Source organism: Gossypium raimondii, chromosome 8 (genome assembly GCF_025698545.1).
Source record: "Gossypium raimondii isolate GPD5lz chromosome 8, ASM2569854v1, whole genome shotgun sequence".
NCBI lineage: Eukaryota > Viridiplantae > Streptophyta > Magnoliopsida > Malvales > Malvaceae > Gossypium > Gossypium raimondii.
In genome coordinates this window covers 52,699,661-52,722,715 of record NC_068572.1, presented here as the reverse complement: position 1 = coordinate 52,722,715, position 23,055 = coordinate 52,699,661, and the positions used below count along the sequence as shown (strand labels likewise).

Below are 23,055 nucleotides of genomic sequence, written 5' to 3'. Positions count from 1 at the left end.
TACGTCTCTCTGTTTTATAGACTTTAGATCAAGCTTCAAGCTCGGGGATCGTCAGCAAGTTCATCACCTTATCTATTATCTCGGTATTTTAAATATTTAAATTCTAACTATGGCATGTATAGACTAGATAAATGTTTTGAAGGTCATATTTTGTTGTATTGTATATGATTATAATAGCCATACTAAAATGGTTTATTTTCTTATGAATTTGCTAGTTTGCAATGTCTATATTAGTTAGATTTTAATGTCTTTGTTTATTAAAAATGGTTAGAAGAGAGAAGTTTAAAATTTTGCAATTTGTTTTATATAGACCAAGCTTATTATATTTAAATATATATGTAATATATAAGTATTGATTTTGAGATGGTTGTGTTTGCTCGGTAATGCTTCGTAACCCTAATTCGGCTACCGATACGGGTTAGGGGAGTTACAGAGAAGCAATCAATCAATAGTATATATGGTGAAATTTACAATTGTGCATCACGCAATGGCAGAAAGACAACCCCAAATATTATTGAAAAACCGTGCATGCCTCTTTCAAAATTGGCCCAAGATCAGCTTTGCGAAAAAAATTCTCATCCCATCAAGCATGCACATAAGCAGCCTTCAAAAGGCCATTTACAGTAATGAAAAATCGAATAAATTTTAAAAAAAAGATATAAAAAATATTGAATGAAATGAAAACTTACCAGAATTTTTTTGGTTTCGGCGAAAAGAACGACGATAAGAAATTTTTGGTTGCTATTTCTGGTGAAGAATTTATACAGAAGAGAAAGGGTTAGGATTTGAAAGATGACAAAAAGGATGGGATTTAGGGAAAAAAGTTAGGGATTTCGATCAGTTAGGGGAAATTGGGGAAAAAATTAGGGAAGAAATAAAGGGATTTGGGAAAAATAACTTGGGGATTTCGGGGAAATCTGATTTGGGGAAATTAAAAGACTTTCGGGGCTAACAAAATGACGCCGTTTAAGTCAAATTTAATAAATATTTGTGGCATTTATGAAAAATGCCACTATTGCTTACCTTTTTCGGCGTTTGTGAGAAAACGCCGCTATAGTTTTAACCTTTTGTGGCATTTATGAGAAAAACGCCGCTATAGTCTAACCTTTTGTGGTGTTTATGAGAAAACGTCGCTATTGCTTTACCTTTTGCAGTGTTTTTCTCATAAACGCTGCTATTGCTTTACTTATTGTGGCGTTTTCAGTCCAAACGCCATTAAAAACGCCGCTAAAAGCTTAATATCCTGTAGTGCGAGTGACATTTAGGCTCTGTTTGTTTCATTGAAAATGAAATCTGGAAAATGACTTATTTTTCTAAAAAAGATAATATTTTCTGGTGTTTGGATGTGTAACAGTCCACACGGCGTAAACTGTATATATATTGATTGGCGTATAGTCGAATAAGCCAAGGGTAGAAGAGGACTAATCTAGTGACAGGTTTGATATATGTTTGGGTGGTCTGTTGCGATGTTCCTTTTTGTGAGGAATGCCTTGTTGAAATTTGCCATCTGACGAACTCTAAGGTTTGGTAAACTCTTTGGGGAACACGATTCGCCAACCCCAAATGTTCTGGGTGAACTTGTTAGTTCGCAAAGCGATAGAATTGTTTTATGTGGAAAAAGCAGTTTGGTGAATATCATTAGAGTTTAGTTAAGAGTTAGTTGGATTTGAACTTGGATACTGTAGATGTCAACTTGATATGTTTAGGTAGCCAAATGACTTGTTTAGTTGGTTGTTTAAGTGTGCAAACAATATTTTACAACTCTGATTAGTGGTAGTAGTTGTGTTTGGTAAAAGATTAGACTTCAAATCTTGTCATGCAAGTTTAGTCTTAGATTTCAAGGGTGATAGTGAGATTTTTTACCTTCCCACTAAGCTTATTTTTCTTTGTCTATGCTATAAAAGGGTGTTTATAACGGCATGTTTCACCTTTTTTTTTTCTCTGTGTTCTTCCTACATCCTTAAAAACTTTCTTTTTAAGTTATCTTTGCTAGAAAAGACGAGGAAGGTTTCCAGAAGCTTGTCAAAACGTCACTAATAAGTACTAACTGACTAGTAATTTCTGGAAAACTATAAGGTTGATGTCAAGGGTATTTATGTCATTATATTAATGCATGCATGATCAAATTTTAGTAGATAAATGGTTTGATAATTATTATTGTTACTTATTTAGTTCAAGAAGTTAGTAAAGGACCAAGCAATCGAGATAAAAGACTAGTAGAGTATATTCTGTCTTGAAGTTTCTAGTGAGTTCCTTCTTATTTCCTTTGAGTTATGAAAATTCTATGTATGTGGGTTGCGAAAGGCAAGTTGTCCCCACTGAAAATGGGTCGATGTGTCATGAATTGATGTGTGTAATAAAACAAACATTCATTTGAGATTTTCTTATTTTTTTATCATTTAATTGAGTTTATTTTATATCTATAAATTAATATTTTACATTATTCTTTGTAAAAACACGAGGTAAATATATTTTTATAAAATATTATAGTACAATTTCCTTTTACCAATCAAAATTTATTTTATATTAAGAAAATATTTTGTAATAATCAATTTCATATGTAAACTTAATAATAAATAATGCTTAATTAAAACTTAATTTAAGTTACATATATTACATATATGAGAGTACATATTATCATATTAAAGTTATAAGGGATAAATGAAGCTAAGCATTATTTAAATAAATATCAAATTTATATAATTAAAATAGTCATATTTTTATACTAGGTTAAAATATGTCATAAGTCCTTGAACTCTTCCTAAATTTAAAATTTAGTTCATGTACATTTATTTTGAGTTAATCTCACTTTTAGATATCAAAATTCAGGTTCAAATTGTTAGCATTATTAAAAATATTTTGTTAAATTCATGTTCATTATAACATCATTTTTAGTTACATGAATACTAAGTATTTTTTATTTAAAATTTGTGACATCAAAAAATTGACAAAAATATTTTAACAATATTCACAATTTGACTTGATTTTTAAATCTGAAAAGTAGCGGGTTAAATTCTTGAAAATAAAATTACAGGACAAAATTCCTAATTTGTGAAGATTACATAGACTTATGATATAATTTAACCATTATACTATAAAATATTTATTATTAAAATATTAATGTTGAATATTTTTCTAAAATATTATTTAAAAATATTGTTTTTAAAATTTATTATTAAGATAAAATTGAAATACTAAATAATAAATTATAATATCAATAATTTATTATATGATTAGATGTAGATAATTAAATATTTATGTTTAAAAATATTAAAATTTTAATATTTTATATTAATATTTTATTAATTTTAATTTTTTAAAAATAAAAATTTATTATTAATATGATTATATAAAAAATCACACATAAATGAATTATTTGGGCAATTTACACAAAAAAGCCCATTTTTTTGAAAAATTCTAGAATTGGGCCCATTATTTAATTATTTACCGGAATGGTCCATTTTCTGGCAAATCGCATCCACGTCGGTAGCGATGTCGGAGGCGCGACAAATCGCTGCCACGTCAACAAGACTATGCCGACGTGGCGCGATTCATGTTAATGAAGCTGCCGGGGACGCGATTTTGCCGTTTTTCCGATGTTAGGTTTTTTTGGCTTTTGGGGTTTAGGGTTCAGGCTTTTTAGGGTTTTTAGGTCCCGGAAGAAATAATTTCGAGTTGATATTTCTGATCAAATAGTATAAAATCGCTTCTAGCTAGATGCTATTTGAGAAGAATTTGTGAAATCGCGCCCTCGTGGACGCGATTTTGCTACAGTAGGTCATGGAAGAAATAATTTTTTTGGACATTTCTGAGCAAATAGTATAAAATCACTTCTAGCTGGATGCTAATTGAGAAGAATTTGTGAAATCGCGCCTTCGTGGACGCGTTTTTGCTATAGTAGGTCATGGAAGAAATAAATTTTTTTAACGTTTCTGAGCAAATAGTATAAAATTGCTTCTAGCAGGATGCTATTTGAGAAGAATTTGTGAAATCACGCCCTCGTGAACGCGCTTTTGCTACAGTAGCATGTTGGGCTGAGGCTATAAATTAGGCAGAAAATGTTCTCAGAATGCATAAGTCACAGTAGAAACAATTTAGAGAGGCTAAGACGGTTAGAGTTTCAAATATGAGTGAACGTATTAGTGTTGTTATTTACTACGATGGCGAGGTTTGCCACACCGAGAATGGTGTTGTTTTTTTGTCGGAGAATACGGTGCGACTGGTTTTTAACCAGAACATAGATTTGACAGAACTTCGTAAAAGAATTAGGTGTAAAATTTTCGGAACGACGCCAATGAAAGTTCTGTCTATTACGTACTGATTCTGTTCTTCTGTTGATCTGACATATGACTCGTTCGACATAAAAGGTGCTCGTAGCTTGGAGGTAATGGTGCAGACTCATCTTGCTAGTGGAGCACCTTATATTGAGTTATATGTACAATTTATATCACCAAGTGATGTACTTGCGACCAGTGTTCGCGATGTATACATGACCCCTGGCCGACATTCGGTTAGCAGGTTACAAAACACGGAACAACCTATGTTTGGTAGCGATGTTGAATGCACATCCCCCGCAAGACATTCTGTCGGTGGATGGGACATGTACGTTGGTGGCTCGATGTTTGATGCTGGAAATACGTACTGGGGAACGGCATCCAGTTCTAGTGGTTGGCAATCTACATCCAATTGGGGACTGTAATGGCCCAAATTTAAGATTATCGGAATAGTGGTTTCGGGACCACAAATCCGATGAGGAAAATTTTATTTTTCTTATATTTTTATGGTCTATGATTTCACAAAATGATTTCATGAAAATTTCGTTCGAAAATTTTGACGTTTGGGCACTCAATTTAGTCAAAAGGACTAAATTGTAAAAAGTGCAAAAGTTGAGTTCTACATGTTATAAGTGTCCAATTGTTATGAAATTTTAAATTGGAGGTACTTATATGGTAAATAGACCATTGGTTAAGTTTGTAGACAAAAATGGACATGAGATAAGTGAAATAGAAAATTATTAAGTTAGGGGCAATTTGGTAATCTAATAATTAAAATGAATTAAAAGGGAAAAAGATGGAAAAAATCATCATCTTCTTCATTAGGACGAAATCAGCAAAGAGGGAAGCCATAGTTAGGGTTTTCAAGCTTCCAAGCTCTATAATCAAGAAGAATGAAACTCGAGGTTAGACAAAGGAAAGAATAAAGTTGAAGACTAAGTTGGTGAATTGGGCTATATTTGATACCGAGGTAAGTTTACGGTAAATAAATGCAATATTTCAATAATTTTTATTAATGCTTCTATTTTCCAGCAATTATGAATTTATTTCATGAATTTATTTGATGATTATCCAAGCATGAAATGATAGAGAATTAAAATTAAAAAGTCTCGTTGATACATAAGGATGGTACTGGATACGAATGTCATGACATTTGGGTAAAGAGGTCCCATGTAAGACCATGTCTGGGACATGGTGTTGGCACCGAGATGAGAGGTCCCATGTAAGACCATGTCTGGGACATGGCGTTGGCACCGAGATGAGAGGTCCCATGTAAGACCATGTCTGGGACATGGCATTGGCACCGAGATGAGAGGTCCCCCGTAAGACCATGTCTGGGACATGGCATGGACACCGACATGAGTACATCCCATGTAAGACCATGTCTGGGACATGGCTTTGGCATGTCATTATCAGAAGAGACCCGAGTATCCTTATTGTTCCAATGTAGCTCAACGGGCTAAATAACGAATCATGTTCAGGAAAGTTTAGTTAAAAACATAAATGGCAAGCTCAGGTAAGTTATAAGAGTTAAGAACTTATTATATTATCAATTGATATTCAACGATACAGCAAGAGAGGGGTAAGTTATACACACAAGTATACTAAGTAAACAAGCAAGAGAACTAGAATGAGATTAACTAAAGAGTAAACTAGAGATATCGACACTTGAGTTTAATTATTTGAGTTAAATATTGTTATTTATTTGCTAGTAAACTTACTAAGTTTTATGCTTACGTCTTTTATTTATCTTTCTCTTATAGTATTGCAAGGCTACTTCAAGGATCCTAAAGAAGTCGGAGATCGTCCACACTATCAACCACAGCAACTCGGTATTTTTATGTTGAACCATGTTGAGTATGGCATGTATAGGATTTAGTTATTTTAAATGTTTGTATTTATGATCTTGCTAAAGAATGATGTGTAAGTATTTGATGATGAATGGTTGCTAAAATGGTTAAGTATGGAAGTGTTTGTTGTTACAAAAGTCTAGGTGATAAACTATGCATGGAAATCATAAAAGGGTAAAATTTTGCAAAGAAATAGAATTCAGGCAGCAACAGTGACGTGACTTTGAAAAACCACCTAGGATAGTATAAAATGAATTAGAGAGTGAATGATATATGGATTTAAATCTTCTTGAGTCTATTTTCATATAAAAATAACGGTGTAGCAAAAGGAATTTTATATTTTAAGATATGTGAATTTTGGTGAGACAGGGTCAGAATAGTTTTTGGTGTCCCCTGTTTTGAGTTTAGAAAATCATTAAAAATTGTACAAAAATATTTATGAGTTTTAGTTTATATTTATAGATTCCTTATTGAGTCTATTTTATGTAGAAAGAAGTAAGAACTTCATATGAAAATCCTACAGTGAGAAAACTTATTTTTAGTGACAAGAGGTCAGGATAGTCAGGTGGTGAAACAGGGGAGATTTTAACGAATAAACTGTACTAATTGGCTGAACCAAAAATTCTAAAAATTTTATGGTAAGTAGATATATGAGTCTAGTTTCAGGAAAATTTTATGGAGCTAAATTTTGAGTTCGGTAGCTCGATTTATAATTAATTTAGTAACTGCTGCACGATTGTATAGATTACTGTATATAGTTAAATTTATTTTCAAAACAAGTTTTTATGCTTCGAATTAGTAAGATAAGATAAGTAATGCCTCGTGCTCGACTCCGAAAACAGTCTCGGATAAGGGGTGTTACATTTGTTGGTATCAGAGAAGGTTTAGTCGGTTCTCGGAATAGTCAGTATGAATAAGAGTCTAGCTATACATGCCATACTTATATATTTGGATAGTGTGACGACTCCTTACGATTTTAAAATGTTTTCTTTTATAGTTATGGATCCCGAACGAGCTGGTATAGATGAAGTAGAGAGTAATGCACCCGCTCCCGCTGAAGGGACGGTGCCACTAGATGTTAATGTTAGTGAAAGGCCCATTTCAGTTAGTTAGGGAGGAGGGGCTCGAGAAGCCTTCTTCCAAGCTATGAATGAATGGTTTGCCGAGTTCGTTCATACGAATCCGGCTGTTAGACCTCCACCCCCTTATGATTTTCAAATTCCCCATGTAGCTCCCCAGTTACAGGTACAGGTACAGTTATAAGAGAAAGGCCACCGGTTGATAAGATAAAAAAACAATGGGTTGAAGAATTTCGGGCTACTAAAGACGATGATGCAGAGAAAGCAGAATTTTGGCTCGAAAATACTATCAGAGTATTTGATGAGTTATCCTGTAAACCTGAGAAATGTTGAAGTGTGTTGTCTCACTCTTTAGAGATTCGGCCTATCATTGGTGGAAGACTCTTGTGTCAGTTGCACTGAGTGAGAGAGTTACTTGGGATTTCTTTCAGGAGGAGTTCCGTAAAAAGTATATCAGTTAGAGGTTTATTGACCAGAAAAGGAAGGAGTTTCTTGAGCTAAAATAAGGTAAGATGACTGTTACTGACTATGAACGTGAATTTGTCAGACTCTGCAAGTATGCTCGAGAATGTGTATCTACAGAAGCTATTATATGTAAAAGATTTGAGGATGGGCTCAATGATGATATCCGACTGTCAGTTGGTGTTCTAAAGATAAAAGAGTTTGTTGTTCTAGTTGAGAGAGCCTGTAAGGCAGAAGAGTTGTTAAAAGAAAAAGAAAAGGGCAAAGCTGAAATTGAAGTTCAAGACTCGAAGAAAAGACAGATGAGTCAGATAGTTCTCTTGACATGATTTCTGTTAAGTCTGCTCAGAAATGTTTGAGAAAAGGGAAGAATTGTCAGGTTTGCCTCCCATTAGAGAAGTTGAGTTTGGTATTGAGTTGATTCCAGTTGCAGGTTAAAGAATCAGATGCTCCGAAAACTGCTTTCTGGACTAGGTATGGTCACTATGAGTTTCTTGTTATGTTATTTGGTTTGACTAATGCTCCTGCCATATTCATGGATTTAATAAACCGAATCTTTCAACCGTACTTGGACAAGTTTGTATTTGTGTTTATTGATGATATTCTGATTTATTCTCTTGATGAGATTGAACATGTTGAACATTTGAGAACAGTTTTACAGATTTTGAGGGACAATCAGTTGTATGCCAAGTTTAGCAAAAATGAGTTCTAGCTTCGAGAAGTCAGATTCCTTGGGCACATTGTCTTAGGTGATGGTATTAAAGTTGATCCGAGTAAAATTTCAGCAATTGTTGAGTAGAAGCCTCCTAGAAATGTATCAGAGGTTAGAAGCTTTCTTGGATTAGCTGGTTATTACAAATGATTTGTAAAGGGATTTTCCATGATAGCCACCTCGTTGACAAGGTTGTTGCAGAAAGATGTCAAGTTTGAATGGACTGAAAAGTGTCAGCAGAGTTTTGACAAGTTACAGGCATTGTTGACTGAAGCTCCTGTTTTAGTACAGCTAGAACTGAGTAAAGAATTTGTAATTTACAGTGATGCATCCATGAACGGATTGGGTTGTGTACTTATGTAAGAAGAAAAAGTCATTACATATGCTTCAAGACAACTTAAGCCAAATGAAAGAAATTACCCGATACATGATATCGAATTAGCTGCTATTGTATTCGCATTGAAAATATGGCGGCATTATTTATATGGTGAGAAATGTCATATTTATACTGATCATAAAAGTTTGAAGTATTTGATGACACAGAAAGATTTGAATTTGAGACAACGCAGATGGCTTGAATTGATAAAGGATTATGATTTGGTTATTGATTACCATCCAGGTAAGGCTAATGTTGTAGCTGATACTTTGAGCCGGAAATCTCTATTTACTTTACGAGCTATGAACACCCGGTTGTCACTGGCTAATGATGGTTCAATCATAGCTAAAATAAGAGCTAAATCGATATTCCGTCAACAAATTTGTGAAGCTCGGAAAAATGATGAGAAGTTACAGGCTAAACGGGCACATTATGAGTCCGGTAATGATTCAGAATTTCAAACTGGGACTGATGGCTGTTTATTATTTAAAGGCAGAGTATGTGTACCGAAGAATTCCGAGCTTATACAGAAGATTCTACACGAAGCCCACAGCGGTACTATGTCTGTACATCCAGGGAGTAATAAAATGTATAATGACTTGAAAAAGATGTATTAGTGGCCAGGTATGAAACGTGATATCTCTGAATTTGTATCAAAGTGTTTGGTATGTCAAGAGGTTAAAGCTGAACATCAAGTGCCTTCGGGGTTACTTCAACCAATCACTATACCGGAATGGAAATGGGAAAGAATCACTATGGATTTTGTATCTGGGTTTCCGATGTCTCCAAAGAAGAAAGATGCCATTTGGGTAATTGTTGACCGATTGACAAAGTCCGCGCACTTTATTCCGGTATGTATGGATTATTCTTTAGATAAATTGGCTGAGTTGTACATATCTGAGATTGTCAGACTACATGGAGTGCCAGTCTCCATTATATCAGATAGAGATCCCCGATTTACGTCTCGTTTCTGGGACAAATTGCAAGTAGCTTTGGGTACTCAGTTGCATTTCAATACTGCATTTCATCCTCAGACAGATGGTCAATCTGAGCGTGTAATTCAGGTATTGGAAGATATGGTCCGATGTTGTGTATTAGAGTTTCAAGGTAATTGGGAAAGGTATCTAACTTTGATTGAATTTGCTTACAATAACAGTTATCAGTCCAGTATTAAAATGGCTCCGTATGAAGCTTTGTATGGTAGAAAATGTAGAACACCGTTATATTGGACAGAGCTCAGTGAAAAGAAGATACACGGGGTTGATTTGATCCGGGAAACAGAAGAAAAGTAAGGCTGATTCGAGATAGTCTAAAAGCAGCTTTCGATCATCAGAAGTCATATGCTGATCTTAAACAAAAAGAGATTGAATTTCAGGTGGGTGATAAAGTATTCTTAAAAGTGTCTCCTTGGAAGAAAGTTCTTCGGTTCATTCGAAAAGGTAAATGGAGTCTAAGATTTATAGGACCATATGAAATCATAGAAAGAATTGGACCGGTTGCTTATCGATTGGCTTTACCACTGGAACTCGATAGAATTCATAATGTTTTTCATGTATCTATGCTTCGACGGTATCGATCAGATCCTTCACATGTTATTACTCCGACAGAAGTGGAGATTCAACCCGATATGACTTATAGTGAAGAACCTGTTAAGATATTAGCACGTGAAACAAAGGAGCTTAGAAACAAAAAGATAAAATTGGTGAAAGTGTTATGGCAAAAGCACGGGATTGAGGAAGCAACATGGGAACCAGAAGAGAAAATGAGGAAACAATACCCGAATCTCTTTACTGGTAAGATTTTCGAGGACGAAAATCCAAAAAGGGGGGAGAGTTGTAATGGCCCAAATTTAAGATTATCGGAACAGTGGTTTCGGGACCACAAATCCGATGAGGAAAATTTTATTTTTCTTATATTTTTATGGTCTATGATTTCACAAAATGATTTCATAAAAATTTCGTTCGAAAATTTTGACGTTTGGGCACTCAATTTAGTCAAAATGACTAAATTGTAAAAAGTGCAAAAGTTGAGTTCTACATGTTAGAAGTGTCCAATTGTTATGAAATTTTAAATTGGAGGTACTTATATGGTAAATAGACTATTGGTTAAGTTTGTAGACAAAAATGGATATGAGATAAGTGAAATAGGAAATTATTAAGTTAGGGGCAATTTGGTAATCTAGTAATTAAAATGAATTAAAAGGGAAAAAGATGGCAAAAATCATCATCTTCTTCATTAGGACGAAATCAGCAAAGGGGGAAGCCATAGTTAGGGTTTTTAAGCTTCCAAGCTCCATAATCAAGAAGAACGAAACTCGAGGTTAGACAAAGGAAAGAATAAAGTTGAAGACTAAGTTGGTGAATTGGGCTATATTCGGTACCGAGGTAAGTTTACGGTAAATAAATGCAATATTTCAATAATTTTTATTAATGCTGCTATTTTCCAGCAACTATGAATTTATTTCATGAATTTATTTGATGATTATCCAAGCATGAAATGATAGAGAATTAAAATTAAAAAGTCCCGTTGATACATAAGGATGGTACTGGATACGAATGTCATGACATTTGGGTAAAGTGGTCCCATGTAAGACCATGTCTGGGACATGGCGTTGGCACCGAGATGAGAGGTCCCATGTAAGACCATGTCTAGGACATGGCATTGGCACCGAGATGAGAGGTCCCATGTAAGACCATGTCTGGGACATGGCTTTGGCATGTCATTATCAGAAGAGACCCGAGTATCCTTATTGTTCCAATGTAGCTCAACGGGCTAAATAACGAATCATGTTCAGGAAAGTTCAGTTAAAAACATAAATGGCAAGCTCAAGTAAGTTATAAGAGTTAAGAACTTATTTTATTATTAATTGATATTCAACGATACAGCAAGAGAGGAGTAAGTTATGCACACAAGTATACTAAGTAAACAAGCAAGAGAACTAGAATGAGATTAACTAAAGAGTAAACTAGAGATATAGACACTTAAGTTTAATTATTTGAGTTAAATATTGTTATTTATTTGCTAGTAAACTTACAAGGGTTTATACTTACGTCTTTTATTTCTCTTTCTCTTATAGTATTGTAAGGCTACTTCAAGGATCCTAAAGAAGTCGGAGATCGTCCACACTATCAACCACAGCAACTCGGTATTTTTATGTTGAACCATGTTGAGTATGGCATGTATAGGGATTTAGTTATTTTAAATGTTTGTATTTATGATCTTGCTAAAGAATGATGTGTAAGTATTTGATGATGAATGGTTGCTAAAATGGTTAAGTATGGAAGTGTTTGTTGTTATAAAAGTCGAGGTGATAAACTATGCATGGAAATCATAAAAGGGTAAAATTTTGCAAAGAAATAGAATTCAGGCAGCAACAGTGACGTGACTTTGAAAAATCACCTAGGATAGTATAAAATGAATTAGAGAGTGAATGATATATGGATTTAAATCTTGTTGAGTCTATTTTCATATAAAAATAACGGTGTAGCAAAAGAAATTTTATATTTTAAGATATGTGAATTTTGGTGAGATAGGGTCAGAATAGTTTTTGGCGTCTCCTGTTTTAAGTTTAGAAAATCATTAAAAATTGTACAAAAATATTTATGAGTTTTAGTTTATATTTATAGATTCCTTATTGAGTCTATTTTATGTAGAAACAAGTAAGAACTTCATATGAAAATCCTACAGTGAGAAAACTTATTCTTAGTGACAAGAGGTCAGGACAGTCAGGTGGTGAAACAGGGGAGATTTTAACTAATAAACTGTACTAATTGGCTGAACCAAAAATTCTAAAAATTTTATGGTAAGTAGATATATGAGTCTAGCTTCAGGAAAAATTTACGGAGCTAAATTTTGAATTCCGTAGCTCGATTTATAATTAATTTAGTAACTGCTGCGCGATTGGACAGATTGCTGTATATAGTTAAATTTATTTTCAAAACAAGTTTTTATGCTTCGAATTAGTAAGATAAGATAAGTAATGCCTCGTGCTCGACTACGACAACGGCCTCGGGTAAGGGGTGTTACAGGGACGTTATGATATCCCCAGAAGAAGGATGATGTACTCCCTAAGACATCAACCAGTGAGGGGACCTCGTACGCTACCGATGATTGTGGGTTAGAAGATGACTCCGATGTGGATCCACCTCGAGAGCCCGGGCCCGATGGTGCAGAAGTTGACTTATTTTCTGAACCGGAGCCTATTCCAACAGAACCTGAAGATGCTGAAAGGAATTCAAATGAAGAAGAAAATCCACGATTCAGAGCATACTCACCTCGAGCCCACTTGCATAATGTCGATCTGTCTGGAGATGATACGTTAGAGTTTCCAGATCTACCACACCGATTGCGTGATCGTACAAGTTCAGGGCTAGATTCGGGTGAATTTGAAGTTGGTAATCAGTTTACCAACAAGGATAGTTTTATTGGTGCTTTGAAACAACATAGCATCAAAAACGGCGTTAACTACCACGTCGTTAAATCCAAATTTGATAAGTTTGAGGCGAAGTGTGCGGTCCAAGACGGCACATGTTCAGACTTTTATAACAAATAATAAATTAATAATTATCTAAAAATGCATAAATAAAAAATTCTTCAATAATATTTAAAAATTATATTTAACGCTTACCATTTTCATTTGTTCCACCGAGATGTGATGATTATCAAGACAAGTCAATTGTCCGGCCATTGCTGAAATCGTACAAAATTTTACGGTATAAAATTTTTTAAAAAAAATAATTTTTTTAAAATTATTTAAAAATATAGATTTAAGAGAAATTTAAGAAGAACTTGAGAGCAAATTTGAGAGAGGATTAGTTTGTGAAAAAAAAGGTAGGGGTATTTATAGTTTTTTTTACCATTGGGGGGGCAACGGTCAAATTTTTGATCGTTGCAGCACTGTTCATGCGCGGGACAAATCGCGGCCACGTTAGCGCGCTATGCTGATGTGGCAACAAATCGCTCCCTTGACATCGCGCTGACGTGGACGCGATTTACCGGAAAATAGACCATTCTAATAAATAATTAAATAATGGGCCTATTTCGATAATTTTTCAAAAAAAAGACTTATATTAGTAATTTGCACGAATTATTTACTAAAAAATACTCGCGCTCTTCAAAATCAAAATGACTTATTTTCTGTTAATTTATAAGTTATTTTCAATCCATCAAGATGTTTTTCAGAAAAGTAACACGTGCAAATGCGAAAAGTATTTTTTGAAAAACATTTTAAGTAAAATTATGGGAATCGAGAATAACTGAACACCCCATAATATCCTCCTCCTCCTCCTTCTGCTCTGTGCACCCAACCCTTATTTCCCTTTTCCTTAATCTCCGAGCAAGACATACAACGAAATCCATAACCAAGTCAAACTAGCTCAACTCAACTCAACACTTCACTTCACTAGTCTTTGATTATTTTTTCTATAGTTATAATGCAAAAGAGTCCTTCAGCTTCTTCCTTGGGTCCAGGTGGTCTAGACCTGGCTCAAGCCTTCTTCAAGCCCATCCAAAACTGCGATCCACCTTCCTCCACCAAGCGCCATACCAAGATCTCCGTCATCGGAGTTGGGAACGTCGGTATGGCTATCGCCCAAACTATCCTCACCCAGGACTTAGCCGATGAACTCGCCCTCGTCGACGCCAAGTCTGACAAGCTCCGCGGCGAAATGCTCGATCTCCAACACGCCGCGGCGTTCCTCCCACGCACTAAAATCAACGCGTCCGTTGATTACTCCGTCACCGCTGGATCTGATCTGTGTATTGTCACTGCTGGCGCCCGTCAAAACCCTGGCGAGTCTAGGCTGAATCTGCTGCAGAGGAACGTTGCTCTGTTTTCGAACATTATTCCTCCACTGGCAAAGTACTCGCCGGATTCGATTCTATTGATTGTTTCGAATCCGGTGGATGTGCTAACTTACGTGTCTTGGAAACTGTCGGGATTTCCATCGAATCGGGTCATCGGTTCGGGAACAAACTTGGATTCGTCGAGGTTTCGGTTCTTGATCGCCGATCATTTGGACGTCAACGCTCAGGATGTGCAGGTCAGATCAGATATTAATATTTTATTGCAACTGAATAGTTACTTAGTTGTTATATAATTGACATTAAAATTAAATGTGTGATTTTAGTTGGAAGATGGTGGAATTATTCAGTTAATTGATTCAATTGAAATTTCATTATTGACTTAAAATATGGTGTATGTAATGTTCATGCATGTTTGGTGGGTTTAAGTTTTCATTGAAAATTTCATTACCATTATAAGTCAGTAAATTTGTACATAATTAGTTATTTTGCTTGTTTGTAGTTTATTTTTATCCAGATTTTATAAGTTTTAACGTCTCATGGGATGAAAGGTAGCTTGTTTCAGTATTTAGTTTTGTCTTTTTACATCTTATTGGTTAATGTCTCATGAATTTGAGCGTGTGTAATATCATCCGATTTATGGGCAGTTGAATTGCTAAAAGAAACATATAGCAGGGGCCAAAGACAAAATGAAATGCCTTTGGCAAAGCCTTCACTTGGGTTGCATTTGCACAAGGGAACTTACTCTCAGTTCTCAAATATCATATAAGGTTAAAAGCTAGAATTAGTTTTGAATTCTGTGTGGTTCAACAAGTTTGCTAAAGTATTTACCGTTTAGAAAGCAGGTAGTAAAGTAGCAATTTAACAATGCTTGTAAAAATATTTGCAGGCCTTCATAGTTGGTGAGCATGGAGACAGCTCGGTAGCACTCTGGTCTAGCATTAGTATTGGTGGAGTGCCGGTGTTAAGCTTCCTAAAGAACCAGCAAATTGCCTACGAAAAGCAGACCCTTGAGAACATTCACAAAGCTGTTGTTGAGAGTGCGTATGAGGTGATTAGTCTCAAAGGGTACACTTCTTGGGCAATTGGCTACTCAGTGGCTAACTTGGCTAGAAGTCTACTTAGAGATCAGCGGAAAATCCACCCAGTCTCAGTCCTTGCCAAGGGGTTTTACGGTATCGACGGTGGTGAAGTTTTCTTGAGCTTGCCAGCACAGCTCGGTAGAGGTGGAGTCTTGGGCGTCACCAATATCCATTTGACTGATGAGGAGGTGCAAAGGCTTAGGAAATCGGCTGAGACCATTCTTGAAGTTCAAAGTCAGTTGGGATTGTAAGAAACTACTGTTGCCTACCAATATTTGAAAGGTTCTTTTTCTTTAATGTGTATTTTAGGTTTTGTACTTGGTATTTAAGTTTTGTTGGATCTACGGATACTTGGATTGGAAAATCATTCAACAAATTGCTACCTCTTATTAGTACTTAGCTATTGATTTCATCTCATCAATCAATCAAATTGAATCATATGTATTAAATAAAAATGTACTTTCCTTCTAATTTTAATTTTAATCTTCATTAATTAAAATGTACTTAAAATAAATAATTCTTAATGAATTAAATTTTAGAATAAGAAGTTTGATATATTTTAAGACATTAATGTCTATTAGAAGTGAAGTTTCATTTATACTTCTTATGTCTATAAATATAGATTATAGATTTTGGAGAAGTATGGTAAATATACTTATTGATCAATCAAGAATTACTTCTCTCCTATTTTTTTACTCTCTTTACTTCTTATTTTATAACACGTTATCAGCATGATATTCATTTTTTTATATAAATTTTCTAATAACTTAACTAAGAATTAAACCCACGCTCAATCACCTTCAAACTTAACCCTCATGTATTGTTTGCAAAGAAAATTTATAATAACATTTGCAGTTGGTTTCAAGAAGAAAACAAGATATTCTAATATAAATCTAACCCATATATCTTTTAGCAACCTTCATTAACCATTTAACTACACAAAGAAGACTCATATTTTGTGTAAAGAAAATTATAAAACAATTGCCACTAAAGAGAAGAAAAGGTAATTCCATATAGCATGTTTTCTCCATTATTTTCTGATTTTTGGTAAAATTGTTTTATGAAGGAAAAAATCATCTTAAAGTTTGTTTTAAATTAGGGTTTTTATTGAGTTATATTATGCATGATTTTTAAATGATTAAATTATTGTTATTAAATATGCTTAAAATTTTATTAAAATTGTGATGGATGATCTTCTTAACCTGTATTGTTAAATGGTGGGACTATCTTTTAAATTAATTATTAATTATAAATAGTTGTGTAGCATCCTATACCCGATCCGATTACCGAGTCTCAGTTACGGGATGTTACATTCGTTACTAGAGCAACTACAAACAATTACAATTCAATTCAACAATTCATACATGTTGTTAAGATCATTACACATTCATAACATGTTTTACAAACATATCCAAGCTTTATATGAGTTTACGAAAACTCTTTTGATGACCTGGGATCGAATAAGTACTAAATTATAATATTTCAAAACTATTAGGTTGATGTCACGACTTCTAGAATATAAGTACGTCGTCGTGACGTGACCCACTATTTTCAGAACATCATTAAATGCCAAACCACAACAACTTGCACAATTAACCATTACCTATTTCCACCATTTTAACAATATATATACTTTCAAAATTTTCATATAATGTCATTTCAACAACATTTCCATCCAAATCACCTATTTGACAATTCAACTTAAAACCAATTCAACATATGTTCTATTGCAAATATTTAAGCCATTTCAACACTTATATCAATCCCACATATGTATCTAACAATTCATATACATTAAACTCAAACTTCCATTACCTATTCAAGATTACAAAATGACCTTCACACTACAAAACTGATTCAATCCTTAGGTGCATGTCATACTTTAAAACGTAAAAGAACTATACAAGCATTGTTGAGTTAAGGGTTGTTAATTGGATGCTGAATCACTTCTCGAGGCTTCAAGATCTACTAAACTTGCGTGTGTGATGGGAGTCGAGGCCACCAATATAAACCTACGCCTAATTTGCAATTTAAGCAGTATAGGGAGTAGGGTCAATCCCTCAGAGACTAGGTTTACTGCAAATTGTTGCTCTCTTGACCAGATTTATGTCAGGGCAGTTGTCGTGCCCAAGATGTTAGGGGGGAGGATAAAATCGAAAACCTAGAACTTGAAATAAATAAATAAAACGCGTAAAAAGTAAAAGTTGAAAATGAAATAATAAAAAATAGTTAAATAAATTTGAAGAAAAATTAATTAGAATAAGCTCAGCTTTAGGCACGGATTTTTCCTCGTCTTTAAACCGATCCTCGAAATTAGATGAATTCCTCTTTTCCAATAAGCTAGTTATAGCTACCAAGGACGCCTCGGACACCAACTCTTCCTTGTGTAAATTAGTTATGGAACGTCCAATAACTAACCCTTACCGATCGAACAACCACGAAACGTTCTGTAACACCCCTAACCCGTATCCGTCGCTGGATTAGGGTTCCGAGGCATTACCGAACAAGACACAGTTCAACACAGTCATTTATCACCTTTCATACACCAAAGAATAACGATATATTTATAACATTATCAAACTTGAATATCCTTAATTCAATTATTTTAAATTCAAATATATAAATGATAATTACAATTCAAATCAATCGTACCTTACTAAGCATGTATCAAAAATAAACACATTACAAAATTCAAACTAATTCAATTTATACATTCATCAAAGCTCAATCGAACATATTCTATAATTAACAAATTCGAACCAAACTTGTATACACGAGTCATGTTCAAGCATATAATACTTTCAATATTCGATTTCCCTAAATCTATCGATTAATGACATTTTCATAATTAAATCATATTCAAGCATATATCCTCACTTTTCATATACAGAGAATATGTATGTACATAATTTCATTATCTAAATATCAAACTTTGCATTTCATAACTTCGCATATGTATATAATGAAACCAATATGTATACAACTTAATGTTCAATCACAAATGCAACATTAGTAACATTATATTATGGCCTTACATACCTTTAGTGTCATTATATTATACACATATGACCATTTCAATGAAATAATTCAATCATAAACTATACACGCTCAATACAAATCAACTTATCCTTTAATCGACAAATCCAATAAATTTATAAAAGTTAAATTCAAACTTGTAATACTCACTTAACTATCATTACCCGAATTTGTATGTATCTTATTCATAAATTTTAAGCCTACTTAAAAAAATCATTTATATATATCATTTAAAAGACCAAAACATGCATATTTATCTATTACAAGTTTATGCATATGAATACACCATTTTAGCCATATCCAAAATCCATACAATTCATATCATTTTACAAATTCAAAATCGAATATTAAGTCCACTTGCATGAGCAAATCGTACCTTTATTAAATACTCCACGTTCCTAATTTATTTCATAACAAATTGGCATCCATAAATAACCTCATAAATTGTACAAGATTTAGCCATTAAATCATAAGTCAAAATATGTCATTTCCTAATCAAACCATATCGATTCAAATAATAAAATCATACATATCACTTCACATTTTCCAAACCTATATCCATACACCAATTTATAGCATAAAACACACTTCCAAAATAGGTCTAGATCATGACCAAATATATACATGTTCTTCCATACCTTATAACCGTACATACACATGCACATTACTAGTTTCATCAAATCAATTTATTAATGTAAATATACTCTTAGAAACTAAATTTAACTATCATTTTATCTATGATTTACTTAGCACTTCACCTATATGCCATAACCGAGTTCACTTAATTACTAAATTACATAACAATACCTTAACAAAGCATATCAAACAAGATTCACATATATTTACTTATAAATAAACCATAGCAAAACACCAAAACCAAACATATCACACATATTATATATATATATATATATATATATATATATATATAAAACACATAACCAAGATTAATTAAGCTTGAATATCATTTACCTCATTGCCGAAGCACATGACTAAAACACCATAACATATATATACCAAACTCACTTCACTTATATGCTTCAACTAAGCTCACCTATGCCGAATTATTTACCACATTCTTAACAAAACATATCAAACATAATTCACATAAATAAATATTCCATAGCCGAGATACCAAAATCAACATATCTAACACTTGATCAAAAGCATAAAAACCATGCTTAATAAAATAAATAAGCCATTTTCGCATGACTCATATTAACATACCCGAAATCAAACATATTAACTAGACTATACATGCCATAAGTTCAATTTCAAACTTAGTAAAATACCGAAAACAGTACTCGATAGTGTGATAGACTTCTCTGACGATCGTCGAGCTCATAACCAACTTCCAAATCTATAAAACAGAAAGCGATTACACACTGTATGCTATCAAAGCTTAGTAAGTCATAAGCAAATAAATATTTAATCATTTACGTAAATTAAGCTAGACAATTAGTAATAAACCATTATAATTTCACATATAATTCAATTTATCAACTTATATATCAAAACTTATATAATTTGTAATAACTTCCTCTTTACCAAATAATCAATTGAACATTAATATAACTAATCATCACTTTCCTCAATACACATATACATCAAAGGTCGAATACATATATATTCAAATATGCAATCACATAATTCATATTTCACATAACTTCATATCATCAATTCAAGTATACAACTTACCTTATTTTCAAATAGATAATCAATTATCACATACCGGTCACTTAGCTCGATTTAAACATTAAATGACGCAACTTATCTTTACCCGTTGAACCATTCAAATTAAAATGATACTCGGATAGTCGGAAGGCTCGTACAATGCCAACGTCCCGCACGTGGTCTTACATGTAATCACATATCGATGCCATTGTCCTGCATGTGGTCTTACACAAATCAAATACGATGCCAATGTCCCAGACATGGTCTTACACGTATACACAAGTCGATGCCAAAGTCCCAGACGTGGTCTTACACGAAAATACATATCGAAATCCTATGTCATGACATACATATCCTAACTATTCCTAAGGCTCATACGGGGCTTTCGAACGTCGTAACTCAGTCGAAACAAATTCATAAACATAGCTGCCAAGCTTGTACACATTCGGCTAATACATATATTTATTCACATATTCATTTCAGCACATATAATTCACATTTAATTAAAAATTATAACATCTATTTGCTTATAAACTTACCTCGGATATCGACGGACGGAATAAACAACTATTCGATTGTTTTTGTTTTTCCCCGATCCAAATCCGTTTTCTTTGGTTCATGATCTAAACATATTCAAATTAAACTTATTTAAGCATAATTCCATTCAATTTAATCCAAAAACACATAAATGGACAAATTACCATTTTGCCCCTGACATTTTACACTTTTTACAATTTAGTCCCTATTACATAAAACACAAAATACACAAAATTTGCATGTATCATGCTAGGGCTGAATATTCTTATAGTCTATCTAAGTCCACACATTTCATTTATTTCACATTTTGACCCCTCGATTTACACTTTTCTTAATTTAGTCCTTAATACACATTTTTATCAAAAATTACTAATTAAAACATGAAAATCTAACAACATATATTTATTTTCCATAATCTAACAACAAAAACAACAAGATCTCTTCAATGGCATATCACAAAATACACAACCAATTCAAAAATTCAAGCATGGGCTTTGTAGTACTCGAAGCAACGATCTCAAAAACTTAAAAATCATCAAAAACCGAAACCGAAACATACCTTGATTGAGCTTAGTAATGGCCGAATGCTTCAAAGCTCTTTTCTTTTCTTTTTCTTTAGCAACTTTCGGCAAGATGAACATGATAATGCTTTTAATTTATGTTTTGTTTTATTATAAATGCATTATAATATTTTATTTACTAATTTAACCTTTATAAGTTAATATATATAACATATAATATAAGGTCATTCTTGACCATTTTCTTCCACTAACTTATATAGTGGGCTAATTGCATCATAGAACCTCCAAATTGTAAAGACAACAACAATTAGGCACTTTCATATTTAACCATTAAATTTTTATTTTACGCGATTAAGCCCTTTTCTCAAATTTAGCACACAAACAATAAAATAAATTCACGAAACTTTCACATATGTAAATTCAAACATAATTAACACAGAAAATAATATTAAAATATTTTTTAGACTCGAACTTGTGGTCCCGAAACCACTGTTCCAATTAGGGTCAAAATCAGGCTGTCACACGTTCGTGATTTAGAACTCCGGCAGCTTTGCGTTCTAGAAGAGCCTAGCTCGAACCAATGCCCTCAACCGCGTGGGACATTTAAATCCGGTTACTACTTCCCTTGACGGAACCAAACAGCAATCTCCACTTGGCACACCAATGTGTTCACAGAAAACCGATTAGAATCGATCCTTTCGGAATTCCAACTGTACGTCTAACCACACTAAATCAAGACTTTTTTGACTTAATGTTGATCTGACTTTGTGAGTTGACAAAATCATACTCTTAATCCGGAGAAATAATAAGTATTGGAATTTAGGAGTTAATTTGCTCGGGTTCGTAACTCACGGGTCTTGATGAGGCTAATTCCGACCTAAAGTTGAAAATAGATTTAGTTGGCTAAGGTTTGGGGCATGTTGGTATTGGATAAATTAAATAAGGTAAAAATGGGTGAAAAAGATGAGTGGCGTGATTGAGTATGAGGGGCTGGAATTTTGGTGATGTATTAAATTGGGTTAGCTACTGGGAGTGAAAAGAAAGTTTGAAAAAGGAATTGTAAATGGTCTAAGAGGTAACAAGCTGGAAAGGAATTGAAAGTAAAAGAAACTAAATACTACAAATAAATTCGTTGGCAGAGAGGAGAGAATGTATTCAAGGATGAAAGCTTGATTTTTTGCTTGATGAATAAATGAACAATGTAGCTTCTATTTATACTAGTGGCTTTACTAAATTAGGAGCCAACTAGTCATAGAAAATTAAGGAAAAATATTCCATGATATAAAAAAAATCTCAACATAATCTCCCACTAAGTCAACAAAAATTTCAGCTAATTAATCTTGGAAAAATTCTGCTTTGGCCCTCTTTCTTTGCTTCTTTCTTCAATCTAGCCCAATTGTTTCATTTTTCTTCTATTTAGCCCCAAATTGCATCCCTGCACAAAATTCAATATAAACATGGAAAAATTAGTGGTGCACTCTCATAAATTAACCAATTTAATTACATAAAATATGTAACTTTAGCATTTAATTAGTGTGGAAATAAACAAACCGTATGTTGAGCAATAAAGCTCAGTAGTACTTTCATGATTCAAATCAATAATGCATAATAAATAATAATGACAATAGTAATATCAATAGCACATTGTAT

At 33.5% G+C, this 23,055-nt stretch overlaps 1 protein-coding gene and 1 long non-coding RNA gene across 2 annotated transcripts; one reads left to right on the top strand and one right to left on the bottom strand.

Annotated features, from left to right (window-relative positions):
- The first annotated feature begins 13,993 nt into the window (after window positions 1–13,993).
- Window positions 13,994–16,036, top strand: LOC105770522 (L-lactate dehydrogenase B). The gene is made up of 2 exons (XM_012591749.2): window positions 13,994–14,794; window positions 15,445–16,036. The coding sequence occupies exons 1-2, from the start codon at window positions 14,186–14,188 to the stop codon at window positions 15,886–15,888; spliced, it is 1,053 nt and encodes a 350-aa protein (XP_012447203.1). The 5' UTR covers window positions 13,994–14,185; the 3' UTR covers window positions 15,889–16,036.
- Window positions 16,037–19,804: 3,768 nt separating this feature from the next.
- Window positions 19,805–21,517, bottom strand: LOC128042878 (uncharacterized). Its single transcript, XR_008198382.1, has 3 exons — window positions 21,444–21,517; window positions 20,887–20,970; window positions 19,805–20,033 (listed from the first exon to the last, which is right to left on the bottom strand). It is a non-coding gene; the product is annotated as an uncharacterized LOC128042878 (long non-coding RNA).
- Window positions 21,518–23,055: the final 1,538 nt, after the last annotated feature.

Bases quoted from the DNA above. Each gene is read 5' to 3' on its own strand.
- LOC105770522 (XM_012591749.2), top strand. From the start codon at position 14,186: ATGCAAAAGAGTCCTTCAGCTTCTTCCTTGGGTCCAGGTGGTCTAGAC. The intron at 14,795-15,444 runs GTCAGATCAGAT...AAATATTTGCAG, and splicing joins TCAACGCTCAGGATGTGCAG to GCCTTCATAGTTGGTGAGCA.